The sequence below is a fragment of the Canis lupus genome, chromosome 2, assembly GCF_003254725.2.
Source record: "Canis lupus dingo isolate Sandy chromosome 2, ASM325472v2, whole genome shotgun sequence".
Lineage (NCBI taxonomy): Eukaryota > Metazoa > Chordata > Mammalia > Carnivora > Canidae > Canis > Canis lupus.
In genome coordinates, this window is record NC_064244.1 from 60,881,083 (window position 1) to 60,906,330 (window position 25,248).

Consider the following 25,248-nt stretch of genomic DNA (forward strand, 5'->3'; position numbering starts at 1 on the left):
ATCTGTTAGGACATAAAAAGCAAGCAAACAAACTCACATTTATGTCCTTTTATTAACCATTTATATTTTTTAGTATGAAATAGGAGTAGGAAGCCACTGGTTTAGCTGTCGGAAATCATATTCAACAAACAACAGAGACAGTGGCTTGTAATAGCACTACTGAGAGGGGCTGCTGGCAGGATGAGCTACTTCTCTGGGCTTCAAAGATAATGAAATAAATTCACCCCAGACCAGGGCTTTGGCTGAGCATTAGCACCTCTGATTATTCTTTTTTTAAGGCTCTAGGTGATTTTTTTTTCCTACTAAAATTCTTTAAAATGTCTTTTGAATGGAGGCCTCATTCTTTGCAAAATTATTCATGTAAATAAGCCCTCTAACACAGTTCCTTTAAGATGAACTAAAAATACAGATTAGTTCTATTTATCACAAGCTACCATTTATCTTCTACCTCCCCCTGATCATCAGCCTAATACTGAGTAAGCACTGGCCATTCCTCAAAACTCAAAGTGTAACTATTTGTTTTAGATCTTATTTTATTTTATTTTTTTAAAGATTTATTTATTTATTTATGAGAGAGAGAGAGAGAGAGAGAGAGAGAGAAAGTCAGAGACACAGGAGGAGGGAGAAGCAGGCTCCATGCCAGGAGCCTGATGTGGGAATAGGTCCCGGGACTCCAGGATCACGCCCTGAGCCAAAGGCAGGTGCTAAACTGCTGAGCCACCCAGGGATCCCTAGATCTTATTTTAATAGCAGGATTAACAAATAGGGAGACCTTTGAGCATAGCTTTTTTTTTTTTTTTTTAGCATAGTTTATTTGCAATTCTGAGAAATTATTGATGTGTTGAATTAGTATTGAAATAAACAAACTGGAAATTTCTGAATGTTAGTGCTTTTTGCTCTTTCGACCAAAACTAGGAAAGACAGAAATTTTATACCTACCTTCTTTGGAAGGAAGACGACAAACCCTCCGACACATAGACATGAATGCATACAAATACTTCTCCAAGCTATCATCAGTCTTCTTATGCAGCCTAGCCATAGCTCTAAATTTTGTCCAATCAAATTGGCCTCTATCAGGGTCAAATACCACTCCAAATGTAGACACAACTCTGTAAAAGTCAGCTTCTTCTCTTCTTGTCCATCTATTTTGAATCAGATTAAAAAAGAAGTCACATTGGTCACTAAATATTTTTCTTTTTTTAAAATTTAAATTCGATTAGCCGCCATAGGATACATCATTAGTTTCAGATGTTAAAATGAATATTTACTAATGCTGAATATAATGCCTATAATAAAATTTAAAACATTTCAAGTACCTAAAACTTGCATTGGGCTCTATACTCAGCAGGACTCTACTTAGATATTCTCTCCCTCTGCCCCTTCTCCCACTTGGGCACTCTCTCTCTCTCTCTCAAATAAATAGTCTTTAAAAAATGCTAGTTGACTCATCTATCCAATCACACTTCTTTTCCTTCAGACAATAATAGTTTTTTGCATATCTGCTATGTGAGAAAATATGTAGCAGATATGTAAAACATGATGACCCTACCTTTAGGGAAAAGATAAAAGATTTCAAACATATTTCTAGTATAAGGTAGCATGTTAGTTGTATGCATTATAGAAACCAAGAATTTTTGGAGAGCACAGAAGATGGGAGGACCACTTCAGACCTGAGTGATCAAGAAAGCATCACAGAAGTGGCATTTAAGATGGACTAAGGCTAAGATCGGCCTGGGAATTATAGGAGGAGGGCACAGTATAAGCAAAGTAGGAAGTAATCTATATTTTGGGGGTATGATGAGCATTCCAGATCCAGATCAACAAGGATATGGCTCATATTGGGGATAGAAGGAGATAGGGTTAGGGTCAGATTATGAAATAATTTATATACCTGGCTAAAAATAGTTTCTATTCAGTAGAGAGCTCCTAAAGATACTTAAAGAGGGTAATAATATTCTTATGCATCACAGATCTACAAACACAGCCTAATTTAGGGACACTTTTTCCTGGTTAAGTTATGGAATTGTGTGAATGAGAAAGAATATATGAGACCTTTGAAAAACATCAACAGGCCATTTTCATCACAGAGCTACAGTAAGATTAATGTGATAATAAAGTAAAAATAGCCTAGGAAACCAATCAGTATTAAAGAGTAGGAAGAAGGGTGTTCCAGGTGATAGGAACAATATAAGCAAGATATTGAGTCAAGAATACATAGGACATTATGGCTGAGGGACCAATATTGGATAGAATTAGAAATGCATGTGGATACCAAAAACTGCAGACTCTTGAACTGAGGTTTAAGAATTTAAACTTTATACCTGTAGTAAATAAGGAGCCATTAACTATCATGATAAATTTGGACTTTTAGGAAGATGAATCCAGATCTGACCAACCAACGGGAAAAGTGCATGTGGGAGGTTAAAGATGGCCATGAATTCTCTGCCACTCTTCCCAGGGAGAAGAGCAATCTCTTTCCTCTCCCTTTAATCGTGGTTGACCCTGTGACTTCTCTGACCCACAGAAGGTAGCAGAAATGAAACTTTGTAACCCTGAGGCTGAGCCTTAAGAAATTGCAGCTTCTTCTGCCTTTGCTACTGGAAATGTTCCCTCATTCAAGCTTCCAATTGGCAACCCAGTGCCAACTGCCAGCCATGTGGGTGAGGCCACTCTCCCTTCCAGCCATCTCAGCACTTCTGCCAATACCATGGAGAGAAGAACCATCTGGTCAACCCATAGAATTATGAGAAATAAAAAAGCTCATGTTTAAGTCATCACGTTTTGGGGTGTGTGTGGGCGTTATTATGCAATCATAGATAACTGAAACAGTGTATTTACAGAGGTAGTAGTATTTGAAGAAGATTATGTCTAGGACATTGAAAAATCTTAAATTTCAGACTGATTAAATTCTGGTTACAATGAATTATTTGTGCTGCAAATACAAAAGAAAACTGATATATTTTCTAGAGAACATCCAAGGACCCAGGCTTAACAACGAGGCCAGCTTTTTTGTTGTTGTTGTTGTTTTTTTTAAGATTTATTTATTTGAGAGAGGATGAGAGAGAGCAAGTACGAGCTGGAGGGAGAACAGAGGGAGAAGCAGACTTCTCACTGAGCGGGGAATCCAATGCAGGGCTCCATCCCAGGAACCTGAGATTATGTCCTGAGTCAAAGGCAGCCACTTACCAAATGAGCCACCCAGGAGCCCCACAAGGCCAGCTTATTGAAAAATACTGCTATTCTTTTCAACATACTCTTTTTTAAGAAGTTAAAGCTTTTGGGAAGAGAGAAGCATGCCTGTCTTAACAAGTTCTCTTGCAAAAAGGTCTCCCATTTTCTTCCCCTTTGATATCAGTAGTTCCAAGGGTTCATCCTCTATATAAAGCATAAACAGACTTGTCTTCCATACATTCTTCTATTTCATAGATGTCATAATGTAAGAATAAGGTAGAATGGATTTTATTTCATGTAATTTAAAAGTTTGCTTTATTAATAATTTAATTCCTGAGTTTGCATTGCAACTTCAGTTTTTTTAACTCACTTCATAAGCATGACAAAATAATGATTAAATATGAAGCATGGCTAGGAACTACAAAATGCAATAATCTTTGACCATATTTGTGTGTATATGTGTATGAGTATATATCTATGTACGTGTGTGCATGCATAAAACATTGCTTTGAGCAGCTTCTCTACTTACGTTTTTCATAAAGTGAGATACTCACACTCTAACAACCTTCTGAATGAATAACTACATTTATACAATTATACTAATATTAAAAATTTAGGGCTATTTTCTTACCTCTGCTGCCTTTCTATCTTGGCTGCCATTTTAGGATTGAGAGTGGCTTCTTCATAAAGAGGCTGCATTACACTGGCAGGCACTGAGAAAGTAGGCTGTATCTGCTGGATTTGTCTGTTTTTATTAGTACGCTGATATGCAGTGATGAGACGCCTCAAACGTGTAGTTAAAGCTGACTGAGTTGGCCAATAAATTTTATCACCCTCCATCAGTTGACCATCTATATTTAAAGAAACTCATGTCAATAATAATAATAATAATAATGAAAGCAACTAAAAACAGAAAACCCTGCCCTCCAAAACTAAATAGATATTAAAATGAAAGCTCATTTAAAAAATGCAAATTTCCTTACTTAAAACTTTTTTTCTTTCAATCTGATTATGTGGGAAAAAACCCACAAAGCCAAATATCTCATTATAAAAAAGTTTTCTTTTAACTACAGCTCTAAAAACGTCACAACAAACTTAAAAAACTTAAAAAAAGCTCAAAGTAAGTAGGTCACAGTGGATAAAGAACCACAATAGTATCTACCGAACATCACTTGCACAGAAAATACAACTCTTGCATTTCTAGGTCTAATATGTTTTACTGGCTGGCAAATATTCAAATGCCTTAAACTTAAATGAATTAAAAGTCAAACTGAAATCCCTGAGAAGTTGAATACTGTAAACTCTTACAATTAAAGACTTCTTCTGTATTAAATCTATCTCAATTTATGTGAGAATCAAAACAATTTAAAGGTCATTAGTGAGGAACATATATTATAAAAAATTCTCTACGACAATGCTGTCACTTTAAAGATTTTATTCACCTAATAAAGTGCAGGATCTAGCTTTCTATTTCCAGGGTATAATCTTATAATTACATATACCATAATTAAGCGGCAATCATTCATGCTAAGCAAATACTACTCTTTCCTTCCTAGTCAAACTATGAAAGGAGAAGGCCCTATTCTCCTTGGGTGTCAGCTGGGAGTGATTGTACTCTGGTGACAGCATGTTTTTATCTTGATAATCAGAAGGAAGGAGAAGCAAGACCTTGCAAAGAAAGGCTTTGCAGAAAAGGGGTGTGAGAAAGGATGGTTCCTAATATGCATGTGGAATTGATAAGCTATTGAATGCATTACTGAATCAGTTCTTTGATGATGAAATCTCATACATAAGTTTAATTATCAAGCCATAAAATCATGAAAGCTTTGATTCCATAAAAGCAGTGAGTCACGGCATAAAGATTTGCAACTAAAAATATTGTTAAAATCCCAGTCAACTAGTATGTCCTATATAATGATTATGATAGTCGTCAATAAAAATTTCATATGCATCTAAAACAACATAGAAGCGTGATAGTTTACTGATTTCATGGTATCATGAGAATGTGAATTTCCACTACTAAGTATAAAGAGAAATGCAATTTACCTCCATCTGCTATAACAAGATCTCCTGGTGAAGAAACATCATCCTTTTAAAAGAAAATTTAAATTTGTCACAGGGTGATTGGATCAAGATACATTAAAGAAGAAAAGAGAATCAAACCTCTTAATATAGTAATAGACAACTTTTTGCAATAGAATTAATGATAAATTTAGTAAAAATAAAAATCTTAATATCTTGTTCTCAATTCCCACGCTTTTACATTTCTCTGTTGCCTTATACACTTTAGACCAGTTACTTTCCACTAAAATTTTCCTCTCCCATGATTACACTTAGGCCAGTGCTTTTCCTTCACCCTAACTGCAAATATGCCCTAGGTTTCATCACTAATAGGTTTTTTTATATATATAATAACTTTCATAATTTATTCTTTCTCATATTTAATTAGATAACCTGCAAAACTCTTCTCTTTCAGCCTTGAACAGTTTGCTTGTGCTGTATATCTAGTTTTTATCTGTCAACAGAGAATCTCCAGTCAGATAATCCAACACTACTGTAAACATATTCACAACTTTAGTAGTTTTATTCCAATGGCTATTATTTCCTATTGTTATTTTAGAAAAGCCTGAAGTTAGAATTATCATCATTCCTTTGTAAGTGGGTCTTTTTACTCTGGTTGCTTTTAACATCTGCCATTTCACAGGGATGTTTTTTTGAGTGGATTTAATTTGTTTATTTTGCCAAGATTCACTTTATTTCTTGATTCTCAGAATACATATCTTTCACTGAATCTGAAAAATTCTCAGTGGGTATCTCTTAAAACAGGTCTCCCTTCTGCCCTCTGGAATACCTATTAGACATATGCCAGACATCATTATGTTATCCTCTTTGTCTCTAAAGAGTTTTTCATATTGATTTAATGTGTCTTAGCCCTAAATTCATTGCCTCTCACACCTTTTATTGGTTCTAAGAAAATGGATCTGGGCTCTTTAAATTTTTTTTTTTTGCCAGCCAGTTTGATGTTAAGCTTTCTCAGTAATGGCAACCAGAAAGACACTGTAGGAGGAAAAGGGTTTTACTTCTCTGGTTTGGGGGAACTCCTCCCTGGCTCACCTCTCACAGCACATGCAGCTTCCCCAAGGCCCACTTCTACAGTTCAAGCAGTTTCTTTAAGGGTCTGTTGGCCAGCAGCTTCCCCTAGCAGCCTTGGCCTCAGATGGTGGTTTCATAGCAGAGTGCCTCCAGTGAGACGCTTCCCTAGGAAAAGCTCCCTTGGCAGGTGGATTTCTAGCAAGTTGTGCGAGTGGGGCATCCCAGCAACTGTTCTGCCATCCAATGAGGTGTGGCTAATGTCCTCTCAAAAGAGAGGAGGATCCAGCCCTGCCTGGGACGGGGCTCTTCCTTGGCGGCTCTGTGTCAGCCCTGGAGTAGTAGCTAGTCCTCTCTACTTAAATCTCCCTATTATAGTCAATAATTCTTTACATTAAACTTTACTCAAATGACTATGTGGTTGGTTTCTTTCTCCTGATTGGGCTAAACTGAGCCATTGTGCTACATTATGGATCCTTTCCTCAAATCTGTTTTCTAAATCATTTCTTTTCTCAAGATCTGTGTTTAATTTGCCTCCTCGGCACAGTGTTTAACCTATTTGTTGAATTTTAACTTTCAATGTCTGTATTTTCCACTTCTAAAGTTATAAAAAATTCTTTTTTCATATGTCCCTTGTCTTTTAAAATCATGTATCTTTCTTTTTTGTTCTTGGGTCTTTTCTTTAATGTCTTTGACAGTTTAAAAAATTACTTATTTTCTATTTTAATAGACCTCCATCAGAAGTTCTTAGAGGTCTAATCTTGTTCTTTGTTGTATTTGCTAACATTCACTCATGGTGAATTGTTCCTCATAGATTTTAAATTTTTGGATTTTTGTCTTCATTTTATGGAGGGCTTTTATCTTCAGGACTCAAGTACAGTCTACACTGAAGCTGATTCTTCTACAACCCTTTTTCTTTTTGTTTCTACTAGGTACCTCAGGGGTATTACTAGCCTGGGACCTTTCCATATTACATTTTTTTGGCTCAAGAGTTCTTGGATCATGCAGAGGATATAAAAAAACCAGTACGCTCAAGAGAAAGCAGGCCTCTGGCTATGAATTCTCAAAGCAAACAATTTTTTTCCCTAGCCAGCACCCTCATGGAGATAAATTTCCTTGCTGTTTCCCTGTGTGTTTGTCAGGCAGTACTGTTCTCTGAGGGTTCTCATTCTATGCAGAGTCTCTGTTCTCACTGCCACACACAGGCCTGGACCCTCTCTAGTCCTCACACAGGCATCAATATCCAAGCCCCTTAGCCAGTTACAGTACCATCTAGTCCTCTCCACACCTTGATAAGTATAACAGAATCTCTCATCCCTAGCCAGTTACAGTACCATCTAGTCCTCTCCACACCTTGATAAGTATAACAGAATCTCTCATCCCTTTCCACATCCTTTCTCTACTCCACAGACTATCTTCTGTATTTTCACCCAACTCTGCTTCTTCCTTTTGACTTTCTATAAACAGAACACTTAGAACAGCTCAGAATTCCTCTAGGCCCTACCCTCTATTTTAAACCCTTTATGTAGGTATAGTTTCTATCTGTTGCTGTGTACTTCGAGTATCTACTTCTGGTTTTTCCCCTGACACTGTGCTTCTTAGATCCTAGTAGTGCAGCATGTGGGAAAGCTCCATTTCATCCATATGTCCACCCCAGCCTCCAGCTTGTCTAGAAGGGAGATCGGGCATATTCTGAAGGACTACTTGTGGTATCTGTCAACCCAAGTGGTTCACTAACTTAGCTAATCTTCTGAAGAAGAGAATTATGTATAGGAAAACATATGAAGGAAAAAACACACAAAAGAAAAAGCAAACAAAAGAAATCATGGAATAAGAATTGAGGATTTTAAAATAGGATCCAAAGCATACCTCTATATCATCTTTAAAGATAGCTGGGGCAGGTTTGTATTCTGGATCTTCCACATCCCTGTTAAAATACCAACAGATACTACAATTATCATGCTGGACTTAAACTTTCTCTTGACAGGACAAATGAGAGTCTTGTGGGAAGGACGTTTTAATGTGATTTTGTACTGAAATCTCTGTTCGTTAGCCTGAGGAGCCAGCCAAGCCACAGCATGAAGGTAGTTATGTGGCAAGTCAGAAGAAATCTACTTCTAATTGAGTCTTACTACCAAGTTCACTTTTAAATGTGCAATATTAACCTCAACAACAGTCCCTTACTTTTATCTTTTGGTAAGAAAACGAAGATAGTAAAGAGCTTATAACAGATAAAACGAACAAACATCCTATTTCTCTTCAATTGTAATATTCTTAGTTTCTTCTCTCTATGCTCTTAGAATTGTATGGCTTTAATGGCCATGACTGATAAGAATGGAAAAATGAAGGACTCACCACAAGAATGGGTATAGGGCAGGTGGAGTCTCTTCTTTGATCACACCACTGGATAAATTCTGATTTATTAGAGTTTTGTTAACTCTTTTAGATTGTAAACTCCAATTGTCTTACTACTACATTATTTAAAGATAAACATCACCAACAGAATATGCTGCTGATAGAGCTATATGAAAAAAATCACGTCTCTGAAGTGCACATACCCATCCATATAATCATTTGCCCTCTGTTCAGCAGCAACTGCTTTCTCATCAGGTTTTCCCACTCTTTCCAAGAAGCATAATGCTGGGTCTGCTCGGATAGTGTTATATTTTTCATAACCTGGGTGGGGCAGGGGGGGAGATCACCAATTAGAAAGTGAAAAGGATAAAAAGAAAAAAGGTGTATGAATATAAGCATTCCTCATATTTATAGTGGATGATGTTCCTGGACTAAAGGAACCATATATTAAAAACTACAGGGTAAAGCAGATTTTCTGGAAATTATCATAAATATTACATGATTTGGCATAGGTATATTTAAAAATTTATATTAAATTTATCAGTTAAAATGAAAAAGAGAAAAACTGATCATACAACAAACTTTACACAAGAAACTCTTCCTGAGGGGAAGTTAGTAAGACCTCTGTCCAGGAGGGGGCAGGTCATGTATGCCAGCCTTTTCATGAAGAAGTGTAGTGATGGACACATAATTTGGTGTTGTGTGCTCTCCATGATATGTATAATAGCATCAGTGTTACCGGAATGAAGCTATAGTTGGGAATCGTTAAACTGAGAACTAGTTGAATCACATTATACACAGAAGAGGACTACCTACTTTACTTCTCACTTACCATGTTTAAAAACTCCAATAAGAAGTGACTTATCAGCATCAAAATCCCACCATTCAGCAGGAACTTCTGAGTGGTCTGGTTCTGGGACCCAAACATCAATGTCACTTAAAAAAAAAATCACGATATGGCACTATGAATAATTACAAACAAGTCAAAGAGGAGGCAGACTTTACCTAGCTTGTAAAAAGCATTACTTTTTTTTTTTTAAGATTTTATTTATTTATTCATGAGAGACACAGAGAAAAAGAGGCAGAAACACAGGCAGAGGGAGAAGCAGGCTCCATGCAGGGAGCCTGATGTGGCACTTGATCCTGGAACTCCAGGATCACACCCTGGGCTGAAGGCAGGAGCCAAACTGCTGAGCCAACCAGGCGTCCCAGCATTATGGTTTTTAAGAAAAAGAGGTTAAGATTTTATTTCATTGATTTTTAAAAAAATTTTCCACGATTATCACCAATTAAAATTACAAAATTGTACAGCATCAACAAAATTACCAAAAAATGAATTAATATCCTTAAACTCAACAAAAGACATTTTTCAATAGGTTTACTGAATCTTTTTTTAAGGTTTACTTTATTTACTCTTAAAGAATCATTCTTTCTACTGATTTCCTTCAGATATAAACAAAGCATTTTATGGGAAAGTAGAATCTTTTGTCAGCAAACAAATTGACAAAAATAAGCTGGCTCAACTATTTCATTTTGTGTATGAGGAGCCTGAGGCTCTGGAAGGGCAAATTAACTGCTTTAGGCTGCAAAACAAGTTATATATTTTCTAGACTGCTATTGGTAAGAATATGCCACTGAAAAATTAAGCATTGCTTACAAGTGAAAGAACATGGCAAGTTTTTGATTCATAATTTGACTAAAATACTCAGAGTGCTATTTTTTCTCAGAGTGCTATTTTTATGCTGTATATAAATATCATGCCTAAAAATGACAATATGATAAAGTAAGAAAACTATAATAAATCCATGATGCTTTGGTAATTTGGCTGTTTTCATGAGTATGAAACAACTACTAAAGAGCACTCAACAATTCTGCAAACATAACTTCCTTTGCTTATCATTTGAAATTATTATTTTCCCAGAAACTTTTTATAAGTAACACATACATCACTGCTAAAAATGAAAACATGCCACGCATGGAAGGACTGAAACATTTACTTCTTTACATAATGATTCAAGCCACTGTCTCCCTCAGCCTAGCAGATCACTAACATCTGACAATAATTATCGAACAAATATCATTAATTTTTAAACGCACACGTATCATTCTTATATTTTACTCAACAAAGAAGGTAGAGGGGCATTGGGGTGGCTTGATTAGTTAAGCATCGGACTTAATTTTGGCTCAGGTCAGGATCTCAGGTGGTGAGATCAAGTTTCACGTGAGGCTCTGAGCTCAATGGGGAGTCCGCTTTACTCCTCCCTCTACACTGCATCTCCCTCAGATAAAAAAATTAAAAAAAAAGAGTTTATCTATTTATTTGAGAGAAAAAGAGAGCACAAGCAGGGGGAGGGGGAGAGGAAGAGGGATAGCCGACGCGGGGCTTGATCCCAGGACCCTGAGATCATGACCCGAGCTGAAGGCAGACGATTAACTGGCTGAGTCACCCAGGTGCCCCAATAAATAAATATTGGAGACTGGATAGGATAAATTACCTTGAAATCAAATTTTCTAGTTGAGAGTTTCCCTATTTGATATTTGTGAATTATCAGTTTTCAAGGAATCAGAGATATAACAAAACATAAAATTAAGCAGAATTTCATCTCCTTGTCTTAGCATCAAAATTTCATAAGTTAATAAACAAAAGCCTATTGTTCTGAAAAAATTTGAAGTTTTCTACTTACAATTAAGTTGTGTAGCAAAAGTTCATTTGTAAGCTCACTGTCTGGGAACTCAAAAGAACTTATCATATAGTAATAAACTGATAGTCAATATGTTCCTGAGCTAGTCCACAAGAACCTGATATTTACTAATACAGTGGAAAATACTAATATAGTGGAAATAAAGGACAATGGTAATGGAAACAAAAGACTTTTACAAGTCTTAAAAGTAAATAAAACATGATAAATATATAGAAAATTACTTTTTATTTTTCCTAAGTGTTTTGCCAGCAAACAGTTTTTAACCCAAGGAATATGGAGAAAAGGATGGAGACATTTCTCTAGATTCTTAAAGAAAGTTTTCTGCACTTAACTGAATATCTAATTACCTCTAATTTTTCTTAAAAACAGAAGGGTTGCAATCATATAGTTTTCTAGCTTAATGTAGGAAAATAGAAAAAGAATGATTTTCCTGTGATACAATGAAAACTGAAGAAATGATGAGGGAAAATACAGTTAATGAAGATATTTATTTTTGATTGATTTCCTGACCAGGACTAACGAAAGCATAAGAACCAAAAGATGAAGGTAAGAGGAAAAGAAAATAAGAGGGTCAGGTAATTCCCCTCACCAACCATCAGGTGGCATTTTAAGCCCAAAACACTGTGATAATCACCAGAGCTGGAAAGATTTCCTGCTTGTAAAGAGCATATACCTACCCAGCGTTCCAGTTTAAGGGCCAAATGCATGTTAAATGTTTGTTAACTGCTAGGGAAAGGAATATAATATGCTGCATGTGCTCCCGTTGTTGATTTCTGTTTCTGAAGACTCAGTTCATGTGCTTCCTCTTGCATAAAGCCACCTTTAACTTCTCCAGGCTAGATCATTCATTCAAACAGCATTCCTTATGTGCTAATAATAGCAATAATAAGGCAGTCACTCCCTGCCCTTGTGAAGAGGTACCTGCACCCCTGCATGGTGAGCTCTGTGATGGAGCACTTGGATATATGCCTGACCCAGACTTAAGAGGCCAGGAAAGGCTGAGCTGAGCTGAGCAGTGAGCGGGGGAGAATGGAGGAAAATGGGAGAGGAAATGTTCTGAAAGACTGCAAAGGCCTGGAGGCATTAGTAATCATGGCACACGTGAGAGATGTGGATCTGAAATTCAGAGGAAATATGTGAGCTGGAGATAGGTGTGCAAGTAGAGTATAGAAATAAGAACTGATGCCACAGAAAAGATGACAGCATTCAGGAAAAGGAGGTGACAAGAAGAAAGCATCCCTGAGAAGACATTTCAGAGATAGCCTGAAGAGGAGCTAGCAAAGCAGCGAGCAGAAAGCTAAAAAAGAACATCTGCAGGTGAATGCTATTACAAAAGCATTTGAAGAAGGGAGCAGTCAATAAAGGTAAAGTAGGACAGGGGCACCTGGGTGGCCTAGTTGGTTGAACGTCTGACTGTTGGCTTCAGCTTGGGTCGTTGGACCGAGCCCCATGTCAGGCTCTGCACTCAGCGGGACTCTGCTTGAAGATTCTCTCCCTCTACCCCTCCTCCCCACTCTCTCCCTCTCAAATAAATAAATCTTAAAAGAAAAAGGTAAAGTAAGATAAACATTTTGATATATCCATGGGTTTAGCAGCAAGCATGCTGGGGGGGATTTCTTGGAGGTGGTGGTGGAATGAGGGGTAAAGGCTGAACTGTGGGGGGTGGGGAGTACATCAGAAATCGGAGAGGAGAAAAAGGAGATACAAACGCAGAAGTCTGGCTGTGAAATCAAGGAGAATAAACATAAAATAGTGAGATGAGATGCTAGGTACGAAAGTGTTGTTTGTGTTTGTCTGTGTGTGTCAGTGTCTGAGGGAGATGTGAAGATGTGAAAATTCAAATGAGAATCCAGAGAGGGGGAGGTTAATGAAAGCAGAAAATGTAGGGAAAATTTGCAGAACATAGTTCCTGGGAAATCACAAATGGATTAGATCCTGTTAGGCGAAGAGAAAAGTGGAGTCACCTAGTCAACAAATATTTTTTGGGTTGTGAAAATAAAGATCAATAAAACAGCATATTTAACCTTTAAGCAGCTTAAACTGTAATGGAAAGAGAAAGAGAAAGGTGTACAAATAAACATACCTTTAATAGTAATAGGCATCATGAATGAGATAAAATAAGGTTAAGCAGTAGTAAGTAACTGGTAGGCTGCTTTAGCTACAGAGGCCAGGGAAGGCCTGTGGGAGGCGGTAAAACTTGAGTCTAGACCTGAAAAATTTGAAGAGACAGTTCTGTGGAAGATGAGGTGCAAGAGTGTACCAGGAGGCAGAGAGCAGAGTAAGCCTGATATGCTGGAGAAACAAAAACCCAGTGTGGCTGCAGCATCATGAGTGAGGGAAAGAACAAAGGAAGAGGTCATGAGTGATGTAGAGCCATAGGAACTGTGGACTTTATTCTAAGAGAAATGAGAAGCACCAGGAAAGTTTGAAGGAGAGGAACACCGTGGCCTGATTTTTGCTTCAGAAAGATCACTCTGGCTACTGTGTGAAGGTCAGTCTGTAGAGAGACAGATCTAATTAGGAGGCCATTGCAAATGTCTAAACGTGGCGTAGTGGTACTTTGTGCTAGAGATTTAGCAGAGGATGTGGTGATAAGTGTTCAGATTTGGACATATGCTGTAATTTGTCGAGCTCACAGATCTTCCTGAGAGGTATAAGAGGAAGAGAGGAATTAAGAATGGCCACCAAGCAACTGGGTGGTACATTTAGCAGAATGGAAAAGGCCTGTGTGTGGAAATGTGGGAGGAAAGGGTCGGAGGCAGAAGATTTGGGGCAGCCTGGGTGGCTCAGCCGTTTAGTGCCGTCTTCACAGGGCATAATCCTGGAGATCCCGGATCGAGTCCCACATCAAGCTCCCTTCATGGAGCCTGCTTCTCCCTCTGCCTTTGTCTCTGCCTCTCTCTCTCTCTCTCTCTCTCTCTCTGTGTGTGTGTCTCCCATGAATAAATAAAATAAAATCTTAAAAAAAAAAAACAAGATTTGGAGAGCCAGGGATAGTTTAAAGATGTCAACTAGACTTTCAAGTGCAAATGCTGGGAGGCAGCTCTCTAAGGTTAGAGCTCTGGGATGAAACATGCAAGTTTGAGAGTCATCTGTTTCTTGAGACTTGGTATGCTGAGACTGCAGGAGCTTACCTAAGGAGAGTGTAGACAAGAAAGAGAGCTGAGGGCAGAGCTCCTGGCTAATCCAATATAAGAGCTCACAAAGGTACACGAAGAGGAAAAGACCACTGAGGAAAAAGGACAACAAGTGGGTACAGTTGCATGAATGCCTACAGAAGACAGCATCTCAGAAAAGAAAAAAAGGTAAAAATAAAAACAGCATTTCAAGAAGAAAGGAGAAGCAGAATAAGGAACTGAGAGACCAGGGCATCGGATGGATCATATGTGGATATAAAAGTCAGTCGCCATACAACCTCTTCCACTGGAATAAGAGGGAAGAAAAGAATGAGCATAGAAAGGTTAAGTTTTAGATCTGGCAGCAGGAAGCTTACTCCTAACTGCTGTTATGATTATTATAGCTTTTAGTGACAGAGCCAAAGATTGAGACTAATGGAGGAAAGGCAAAAATTGGCAAGGGTGAATTCTCTACATGTGGTGGAATTTTGTGAACTTCACTGAATAAGGAACCACTTAATGTACAATTTTCTGGTCCTATAACTTTTGCCTCATTATATAACTGAGAATATAAACAGGTTATTTAATTTACCTTGCATCAACTCCATCAAATACTTTCTGACACTCATTTCCAATGACTTCTTGCTTTAGATAATACAGCATTCTCACACGAAGCAAAACCCTAAAAATGAGGGAAAAGAAATCAAAAGACACAAAGATATTAATCATTAAAGAAAATTCATCCATGAGGTTAAAATTGGAAAAGAATTTGTATACAGAATTTTTATAATTAAATAATAATTACTCTGATTAAATAAGTCTCATTACTACCATATATAGTAAAATAGGTTTCTCCAAAATCTTCACAATCATCATAATTTAATATCCAAGTAAGATATAATGAGATCATTTGGAGGCCAGTTTTATTTCTCTCTCTGTTGATGAAAACAGTGACACAAGAGGTACCATGATTTGCTGAAGGATACCCTGTAAGATTAAGATTAGGATTGGTCCTAGACCACACTGTCTCTGTACTCAAAATCAGCATGCTTAAAGATTTTTAATAAATTCAGAAATATAAACTTTTAACGAGTTGTGTTAAAAATACCCTACTACCTACTTATTACAGTGGTGTTTTATATGTTTTTTGTATCCTTCATCTTGAAGTAGCTGTTCAGGATTGTATTTTCGAAGCCATTCTGCTTTCTGTATATCAAATGAGCTTGTTTGAGTTTTTACTTTCTTCCCTTTTCGACCTCTGGGCACAGGGGCTGATAGGCCTGTTAAAAGAGAAGGACACATGAAATCAGGGATAAATTGTGTAAAGTTTTGGAATTTGAAACACCTTTTCAATGCAAGAAATTTCTGGAGACTTTAGAAGTCTGTGCAGGCTATACTGAGATCTTTAAAATATTAATGGTTAACAATACTGACCCAAAGGCAAGGTAAGTCAACGTGATGATTGTATATGCATATTAACAATTCCCCAAGTACCCACCAATTCTGTATCTGAAATTGATCACTCTTACTTTTTGTTCCAAAACTCATTATTTTTTCCCCCAAATGTAAAAACCAAAAGCTCCAACCTGCTAGGCTTTACTTTTAGCTTCCCTAGTTATAAAATAGTTAAGTTTTGCCTTCTTGATTTTCAAAACTGGATTAGGTATAGTCTTTGTGGGTTCTTGTTTAAGAGAGCTAAATTTGTTTTATTTGACACTTTTGTGAAATATTTTTTTTTTCTGTAAGGTTTTAAGTAATTTCTACACTCAATGCCTGAACTTAAAACTCCAAGATCGGGATCCCTGGGTGGCGCAGCGGTTTAGCGCCTGCCTTTGGCCCAGGGCACAATCCTGGAGACCCGGGATCGAATCCCACGTCGGGCTCCCGGTGCATGGAGCCTGCTCCTCCCTCTGCCTGTGTCTCTGCCTCTCTCTCTCTCTCTCTCTGTGTGTGACTATCATAAATAAATAAAAATTTATTAAAAAAAAAAAAAAAAAAACTCCAAGATCAACAGTCATGCGCTCCACTGACTGAGCCAGCCAGATGCCTCTGAAATCTATCTTTCTTTGTTTCTTTCTTTTCTTTCTTAAGATTTATTTATTTGAGAGAGAAAGAGAACGAGTGCAAGTGGAGAGAGGGGCACAGGGAGAGAACCCTCAAGGAGAGAACTGAGCATGGAGCCCAATGAGGGGATCAATCTCACAACCCATGAGATCATGACCTGAGCTGAAATCAAGAGTTGGACAGTTAACTGACTGAGTCACCCAGGCACTCCTGAAAGATTTAAAAAATACAACAAGGTATTCCTACTCTTAATCTTTACATATTCCATATTTGGTCGGTTTTTCATTAAAGGAAATAAGTATGCATACTGAAGTCCAATTTACTTCTTCCTTCCCAGAGATAAACAGTACTCTGAATTTGTCTTGTCATTCTATGCTTGTTTGTACTCACAGGTTGGAGAAATATTTAGTATTTAAGTTTTCAGATGTTATATTACAAATGCAATTCTGCAATTTATTGATTGCTTTGGTATTTTTTTTTTTTTTTTGAGATTTATACTTGCTGACTCAGGAGAATATAATTTATATCAACTGTGGTATAAAAATCTATTGTATGACTATTATTGCATATATACCACTGCTTACCTATTAATCTTCAATGATGTAGAGTTGTTTCACTTATAATTTTTAACAATTACTAAAAATATACTTTTGATTACTTTCAATTCTTATCTCCTATATCTTTTCCTTGCTGTATTCTACCAGCTAGGAATTTCACCACAATGATAAATAGAAGCTTAATGTGGACTTGCCCATTTTTTCTTAAAATTTTGACAATTTTGCATTTATTATTTTGAGACTGTTTTGTTTATGTATAAAGTTTATACTTATTTTTTCTTTTTTGGAGGGGAGGGGCAGGCCAGCACCCCTTGTTATATCTTTATTTAGTTATGGGTCATTTTTATTATTGTGTAGTCTCTTTTTGATACTTATTAATGCCTTCCACCTTAAATTGTACTCTGTTCTATGTTATTACTCATATCATCCTATAGTCCAATCCTCTTCACTCTTAAGCAGGCTCCACACCCAGCACGGAGCCTGATGTGGGGCTCGATCTCATGACCCTGAGATGGCGAGCTGAGCCAAAACCAAGAGTGAGACACTTAGTGGACTGAGCCACCCAGCTGCCACTAGAGAATAAACTTTCAATCATTCTTCATTTTGGCTACATAGGGTTGAAGAGGGTGTTTGGCAATCTGAACTCTCTTTAAGGGAATCCCTGGATGGCTCAGTGGTTGGGCATCTGCCTTCAGCCCAGGGTGTGATCCTGGAATCCTGGGATCAACATCAGGCTCCCTCATGGAGTCTGCTTCTCCCTCTGCCTCTCTCTCTCTGTGTCTCTCATGTCTCTCATGAATAAATAAATAAAATAAATAAAATCTTAAAAATCTTTAAAAAAACTCTCTTTAAACAACTTCTAGTCAAAATCTCTGTCCTTCATGCCTTTCAGAGGTTCCTGATGTGTCACAAATTGAAACTTTTGGATAATCTGTGAAGCACATGGGTTGGTTGTTGCCTCTTCCTACTGCTGATCTGAGAATTTAGCTTTCTCTTGTTGGCTGAGTTAGTAGGCACTCATCTATTTTCTTCCAAAATTGTGTTGCTATTTCCTCTCTCACTCTCTCTCTTCTTTTGAGGGTTTATGCCTATTTATTTTTTAATTATGGAATTAAGCATATTCAAAAATAGATGGAATAATATGATGGATCACTATGTCCCATCATCCAACTTTAATAATTATCAGCTCATGGCCAATTTTTTTTCATCGATACCTACCCTGTTCCCTCCTCAACCTTTCATATTATTTTGTCTAAGACCTCAGTCATTTTATTAATAAATACCTGAGTATCTTTCAGTGATATGGAAAAAGTCTCCTCTTAAATACCATTATCAGCTCCAAGAAATGCAATAATACTTCCTTAATATTTGATATTCAAATTTGCTATTATCTAATAAAGATAATAAAAAAATCCCCTGGGTTGTTTGCTTTGGCCAGGAACCCAATCGGGCCCCCACACTACAACTGGTTGAGGACTTACAAATCTTTGAGATTGAGGGTTTTCAATCTCAGCACTATTGATATTTTGAGCTGCATAGTTCTTCACTGTGGTGGGCTGTCTGTGCCCTGTTGACCTTTACCTACTAGATGCTAGTGACATGCTCAAAGCAGTGACAACCCTGAATGGTGGCAGGACTGGGCACAAAATCATGTCTGGTTCAGAACCTCTGGTTTATAGATAGCCTGTCTATCCACCCCCTATTTGTTTATTGAAGAAACTAAGACTTCTATCTGTAGAATTTATCAAGCATAATGCCTTATTTTCTTTCTCTTTACTGACATGTAAGTGGGGTTTCAAGGAAGAGTGAAATTACATTTGTGTTAGTCTTCCTTCTTTACCAGAGGTCCACTCTTCATACTACTAATTTCACTGCCCCTCTATTAAGACAGCCTCCAGTGACCACCCTAATCCAAAATAGGTGCTTTCTGTTCTTCTCCATCTAAGCACTTTATTACTTCACAGTACTTATCACATTCTGTAAGTATCTACTTTCTTATTATGTCTGTCTACCTGGCCAGAATAGAAAGTTCATGAGCTCAGGGATCCTGTTTCTTCTTCTCTTCTCAGTACCTTGCACAAGAAGCACATGGTACTGTAGCAGGTATTTGTTGATTAAATAGAACAAAACTGTAATGCAAGTTTTAGGGCATAGTAATATTTTTTTATCTTTACAGAAAATTCAATTACTTTATGCTATGAAACAATTACTTTATGCAGAAAAGATGTTCTATTAGAAAGGATGTGGAAAAAAAGGTACTTATATATACCCCTGGCAGAATGGCAAATTAGTATAGCCATATCTGGTGGCAAATTAAAGTATTTATGAAAACATTTTAAGTTTGATTCTGATTCAGTAAGTCTGACACCTAAGATTTTGTATTTCTAAGAAGCTTCCAGGAGATAATTATACTATTAATCCATACACTACATTTTAGGTGCTAAGGATGTATAGATGCTATACCTCAACAATTACATTTCTTGGTACTTATTTTAGTGAAAGATTTAGTCACATGTAGAAGGAAAAATGCAGGACAGTCACTAAAACTTTTCTTTCTCAATTGCCTAAAAACTAGAAATGTCGCTTTTTCGCAACGGGTTTGCCGCCAGAACACAGGTGTCGTGAAAACCACCGCTAAACCTAAACCAAAATGGGAAAGGAGAAGACTCACATCAACATCGTCGTCATTGGACACGTAGATTCGGGCAAGTCTACCACTACTGGCCCTCTGATCTACAAATGTGGTGGGATCGACAAAAGAACTATCGAAAAATTTGAGAAGGAGGCTGCTGAGATGGGAAAAGGCTCCTTCAAGTATGCCTGGGTCTTGGATAAACTGAAAGCTGAACGTGAACGTGGTATCACCATTGATATCTCCCTGTGGAAATTCGAGACCAGCAAGTATTACGTGACCATCATTGATGCCCCAGGACACAGAGACTTTATCAAAAACATGATTACAGGCACATCTCAGGCTGACTGTGCTGTCCTGATTGTTGCTGCTGGTGTTGGTGAATTTGAAGCAGGTATCTCCAAGAATGGGCAGACCCGTGAGCATGCCCTTCTCTTACACACTGGGTGTAAAACAACTAATTGTTGGTGTTAACAAAATGGATTCCACTGAACCACCCTACAGCCAGAAGAGATACGAGGAAATTGTTAAAGAAGTCAGCACCTACATTAAGAAAATTGGCTACAACCCCGACACAGTAGCATTTGTGCCAATTTCTGGTTGGAATGGTGACAACATGCTGGAGCCAAGTGCTAACATGCCTTGGTTCAAGGGATGGAAAGTCACCCGTAAAGATGGGAATGCCAGCGGAACCACACTGCTTGAAGCCCTGGATTGCATTCTGCCACCAACTCATCCAACTGATAAGCCCTTGCGTCTGCCTCTCCAAGACGTCTACAAAATTGGTGGTATTGGTACTGTCCCAGTGGGTCGAGTGGAGACTGGTGTTCTTAAGCCTGGTATGGTGGTCACCTTTGCTCCAGTCAATGTTACAACTGAAGTAAAGTCTGTTGAAATGCACCATGAAGCTTTGAGTGAGGCTCTTCCTGGGGACAATGTGGGCTTCAATGTCAAGAACGTATCTGTCAAAGATGTTCGTCGTGGCAACGTGGCTGGTGACAGCAAAAATGACCCACCAATGGAAGCAGCTGGCTTCACAGCTCAGGTGATTATCCTGAACCATCCAGGCCAAATCAGTGCTGGATATGCACCTGTGCTGGATTGTCACACAGCTCACATTGCCTGCAAGTTTGCTGAGCTGAAGGAAAAGATAGATCGTCGTTCTGGAAAGAAGCTGGAAGATGGTCCCAAGTTCTTGAAATATGGGGATGCTGCCATTGTTGATATGGTTCCTGGCAAACCTATGTGTGTTGAGAGCTTCTCTGACTATCCTCCTCTGGGCCGTTTCGCTGTTCGTGACATGAGACAGACGGTTGCTGTGGGTGTCATCAAAGCAGTGGACAAGAAGGCAGCTGGAGCTGGCAAAGTCACCAAGTCTGCCCAGAAAGCTCAGAAGGCTAAATGAATATTATCCCCAATACCTGCCACCCCAGTCTTAATCAGTGGTGGAAGAACGGTCTCAGAACTGTTTGTGTCAATTGGCCATTTAAGTTTAATAGTAAAAGACTGGTTAATGATAACAATGCATCGTAAAACCTTCAGAAGGAAAGGAGAATGTTTTGTGGACCATTTGTTTTTTTTTTTTTTTTTGTGCGTGTGTGGCAGTTTTAAGTTATTAGTTTTTAAAATCAGTACTTTTTAATGGAAACAACTTGACCAAAAATCTGTCACAGAATTTTGAGACCCATTAAAACAAAAGTTTAATGAGAAAAAAAACAAACAAAAAAAAACCAAAAAACCCCAAAAAACTAGAAATGTCCTAAGTGCCAATCATTAAAGCAGATGCTAAATAAACTAAGGACTACTCCTACTATGAACTACTAAAAAGGAGTTTTAAAAATGAGACAGATCTACATGAACACAGATGGGAAGTTCTGAGGCAACAACCTGCAAACTGATACATATCTAACAACCCAACCCAACCGAATCAATAAGTTGGTATTTGCTAAGTCAGAACTTGAATTGAGAGTGAACTTTAAGGGTTCTTTAATGTTATCTGTAATGCTTCAATACTTAACAAGATACTGTGGTATGTACTATCTATATAACTAAAAATAAATATTAAGAAAAGCAAGAATCTTCTTACCTAGATGATTTTGTAGCTCTCGTGTTTGCCCATCTTCAGTTGGAGTGATAAGATCCCATATGAAGCCTTTAATTTTCTCATCTCCTCGGTAGTGAACAAGGCAGTATGCTAAGAGGGCTCGGCAAATTATTTCTACATCATGTTCATTCAGCTGTCTTTTAAAACGGCCATGGGACAGAATTTCTCTCCATCGGCCCCATCTGGTTAAAAAGGTATATTTACATTAATATTGAGTCAAGTTCTAGAGTAAAACAGAACTTGTGGACAAAAGGCTTGAAAACTGCAAAAAACATATCTGGTCATTAATAGGATTTACCTAATAAAGATACCCCCCCAACCCAGCCTGCCCCATGAGTAAAATGCAGAACTATGGTAGAGTGATTTCGAGTGTATATTATTCAGCAATGGATAACAAGATTATCCATTTTATATTATTGAATATGCAAATCTCAGAACAAGGAATTTGACTTCAGTGACATGTTTATAATTTACAATTTAAGAATACTTCACTATTTTGCTAATAAATATACATTAAACATAATAAATTTAGGGCATTCAAAACAGATTTTGTTGATTCTAACAAGATAAAAAGAATAAAGTAGAATTTAGTGTATATTTTCTGTAGCTTTATGTAGCAGACTACTAACAAGAAACATTAAAAATAGTATTTTACCCATAAACTAGAAGATTTTTCTCTACTCTAAAGCATTCAGTTCTTCCATAGCCATTGGAACGGTCACAGGGTCTCCGGAGTTTGGGCTTTTCATCTCCTTCACTTTCGGCTTCAGATAATTCAGCCAATTCATCTTTTGTGGCACTAAAGGGTCTTGTTTGCTTCCTAATTCTTGGAGTGTCAATAACCAAGCTGTTCTGTAAAATTTAACAGCGATTACTCGAAGGCCCTTTCCCTATTTTGCTTACAACAGCATTTTTACATTTTCACCTTTCAAATGGTACAAAGATAATTATAAAAAGCCAGAAAACAGATTACAATCTGATGAAATTACAATTTCATCAACCTATCAAATCAACTGAAAAGTTTTTATATTTCTTTAAAATCCTTATTACAGGGGATCCCTGGGTGGCTCAGCAGTTTGGCACCTGCCTTCAGCCCAGGACATGATCCTGGAGTCCCGGTATTAAGTCCCATGTCAGGCTCCCTGCATGGAGCCTGCTTCTCCCTCTGCCTGTGTCTCTGCTCTCTCTCTCTGTGTGACTATCGTAGATAAAAAAAAAAAAAAAATGAAAAGAATTTGGTATCTAGCTTTATTATTAATATGAAAGTTATTGTTTTATGCTTCTATAATAACCATAAAATATATTATTAAACTACATTTATGCATTTTAATTTTCTCTTTACCTAATTCATAGTTTAGGTTGTTTTAAATTTTTTTTAAAGAATAAATAATGCTCAAATAAATCTTTGTAATCGAAGTTTATCCTAAAGATAAATCCAAAAAGGGAAAATATCCAGGAATGAAAATACTGGTCAAAGGATATAAGCATTTTATAGATCTAGAAACATGTTTTAGGCTTTTCTAAAAGACTTATATACAAAAAGCAAGGTAATAGGTGTATGAACCTCATGATGTTCATTCAATTTAATTCATTCAAAACAACTTTTATTTTTTTTTAAAGATTTTATTTGAAAGAGAGAGCGAGCACAAGCTCTCAAGAGGGGCAGAGGGAGAAGAAGCAGACTCCCCGCTGAGCAGGGAACCCAAAGCAGTCCTTAATCCCAGCACCCCGAGATTATGACCTGAGCTGAAGGCAGACGCTTAACTGACTGAGCCACTCAGGCAACTCCTCAAAACAACTTTTAAGTTGACCTGCTTTTTATCTTTAATGAAAAACTTCTAAGTTAGGAAGATATACTTTGAGAACATGTAAAAAAATCTGTTTCTTCTTCAATCTCATCCACTAATTTAGAATTCATCAATGGATCTTGTCTGCTACAGTTATAACTGTGGTAGGTCAATGATACCTCAAATCAAGGGATTTCTCCCTTATTCCTTCTGTATTTGTTAAATCAGGCTTCTTCAGTTAGAGTTAACCCTTTACCCTGCCTCAGTTTCTTTAAACAACAAAAAAACCCTTAACTGTATTTTCTGAGTAAAATTTCAAACATTTTTTGCCCATGATCTTTTGAGATTTTGATGTTTCCTTTCTTTCCCCAAAATTTTTAAAAAGGATTTACTTATTTATTTGAGAGAGAGAGAGAACAAGAAGAGGGGTGGGGGAAAGTGAAAATCTCAAGCAGACTATATGCTGAGTGGGGAGGCTAATGTAGGACTCGATCCCAGGACTCTAAGATCATGACCTGAGCTGAAATCAAGAAGTGGATGCTCAACCGAGCCACCCAGGTGCCCCTGATTTTGATGTGTTTCTGAACACTTAATGTTAGCTTTCATATAATAAAGGTATTAACTTTCATATATAAATGTCACCAGTCTGGTTGCCCTTCTATTTTCCATTACATACTTCTTAATCTCATATATTTAAGTATGCCAATCATTTCCTTTGTGATTTCTTTCTATTTAGAATATTTTCCTACCAAGTATTTGATAAAATAGAAATCTAGTTTTTTAATTTTTTTCATGCTTTCAAAAAATTTTTAAAAATTCATCACAAACTGGAATTTACTTGGTGTGGAGTATATCATTATAAGGTCTTCTCACTGCTCTCAGTCCTAATCATGATTATTATATAATTCCTTTTTCTCTAATACTATTTCTTTATTAAAACTATTCTTTCTTAATTTCTGCTTTTTTAAAAATTTTTATTTATTTATGATAGTCACAGAGAGAGAGAGAGAGAGAGAGGCAGAGACATAGGCAGAGGGAGAAGCAGACTCCATGCACCGGGAGCCCGACGTGGGATTTGATCCCGGGTCTCCAGGATCGCGCCCTGGGCTAAAAGCTAAACCGCTGCGCCACCCAGGGATCCCAATTTCTGCTCTTTTATTCTTTGCTCTTTATATGTTTTTCTCAGTATCATGTTGTTTGAATTATGGTTCCTTTATAATATTTTAATATGTTTTAACACTAGTCTGTTTTCTCTGTACTTCATTTTTGGAAAACCTCTAAATTTTTTTTTGAATTATAAATAAGAAAATGTAATTTACAAGTACAATTAAATGAGTGCGTGCTTATGTAAGTTTATATATAATGTGCTTAACTTGTCAGGGTAATCTTCAAGGCCCTATGATATGACCCATACCTACGGTCTTTGACCTTGCTTATCACCTCCTCATTAACTACCCACATTCTGCCATAATGTCGCTTCTATTTCTGGAATACATGGAGCTTATTTCACCAATGGCTCACTGCCATCCTCTGTACCTTGAAGGATTTTCCTCGTGTCTTTACTTTGCTGGCTCTTTCTACTCACTCAATCTCAGCACAGCTGTCCCATCAGAGTGACCTCCTCTGACCACCTAATTTAATGCTGTCTCCATATCTCCCGGCTTCTCTAT

At 37.3% G+C, this 25,248-nt stretch overlaps 1 protein-coding gene across 9 annotated transcripts in view; it reads right to left on the reverse strand.

Annotated features, from left to right (window-relative positions):
* Positions 1–25,248, reverse strand: part of CHD9 (chromodomain helicase DNA binding protein 9) — a 220,928-nt gene that overhangs the window by 25,369 nt on the left and 170,311 nt on the right. For all 9 annotated transcript variants that reach the window (XM_025447580.3, XM_025447584.3, XM_025447582.3 and 6 more), the window contains 10 exons: positions 22,447–22,643; positions 21,774–21,973; positions 15,555–15,714; positions 15,027–15,116; positions 9,449–9,552; positions 8,820–8,937; positions 8,131–8,188; positions 5,218–5,260; positions 3,803–4,022; positions 940–1,142 (listed from right to left, as the gene is read on the reverse strand). In XM_025447580.3, the coding sequence (XP_025303365.1) occupies positions 940–1,142; positions 3,803–4,022; positions 5,218–5,260; positions 8,131–8,188; positions 8,820–8,937; positions 9,449–9,552; positions 15,027–15,116; positions 15,555–15,714; positions 21,774–21,973; positions 22,447–22,643 (1,393 nt within the window). The remainder of the gene's footprint in view (positions 1–939; positions 1,143–3,802; positions 4,023–5,217; positions 5,261–8,130; positions 8,189–8,819; positions 8,938–9,448; positions 9,553–15,026; positions 15,117–15,554; positions 15,715–21,773; positions 21,974–22,446; positions 22,644–25,248) is intronic.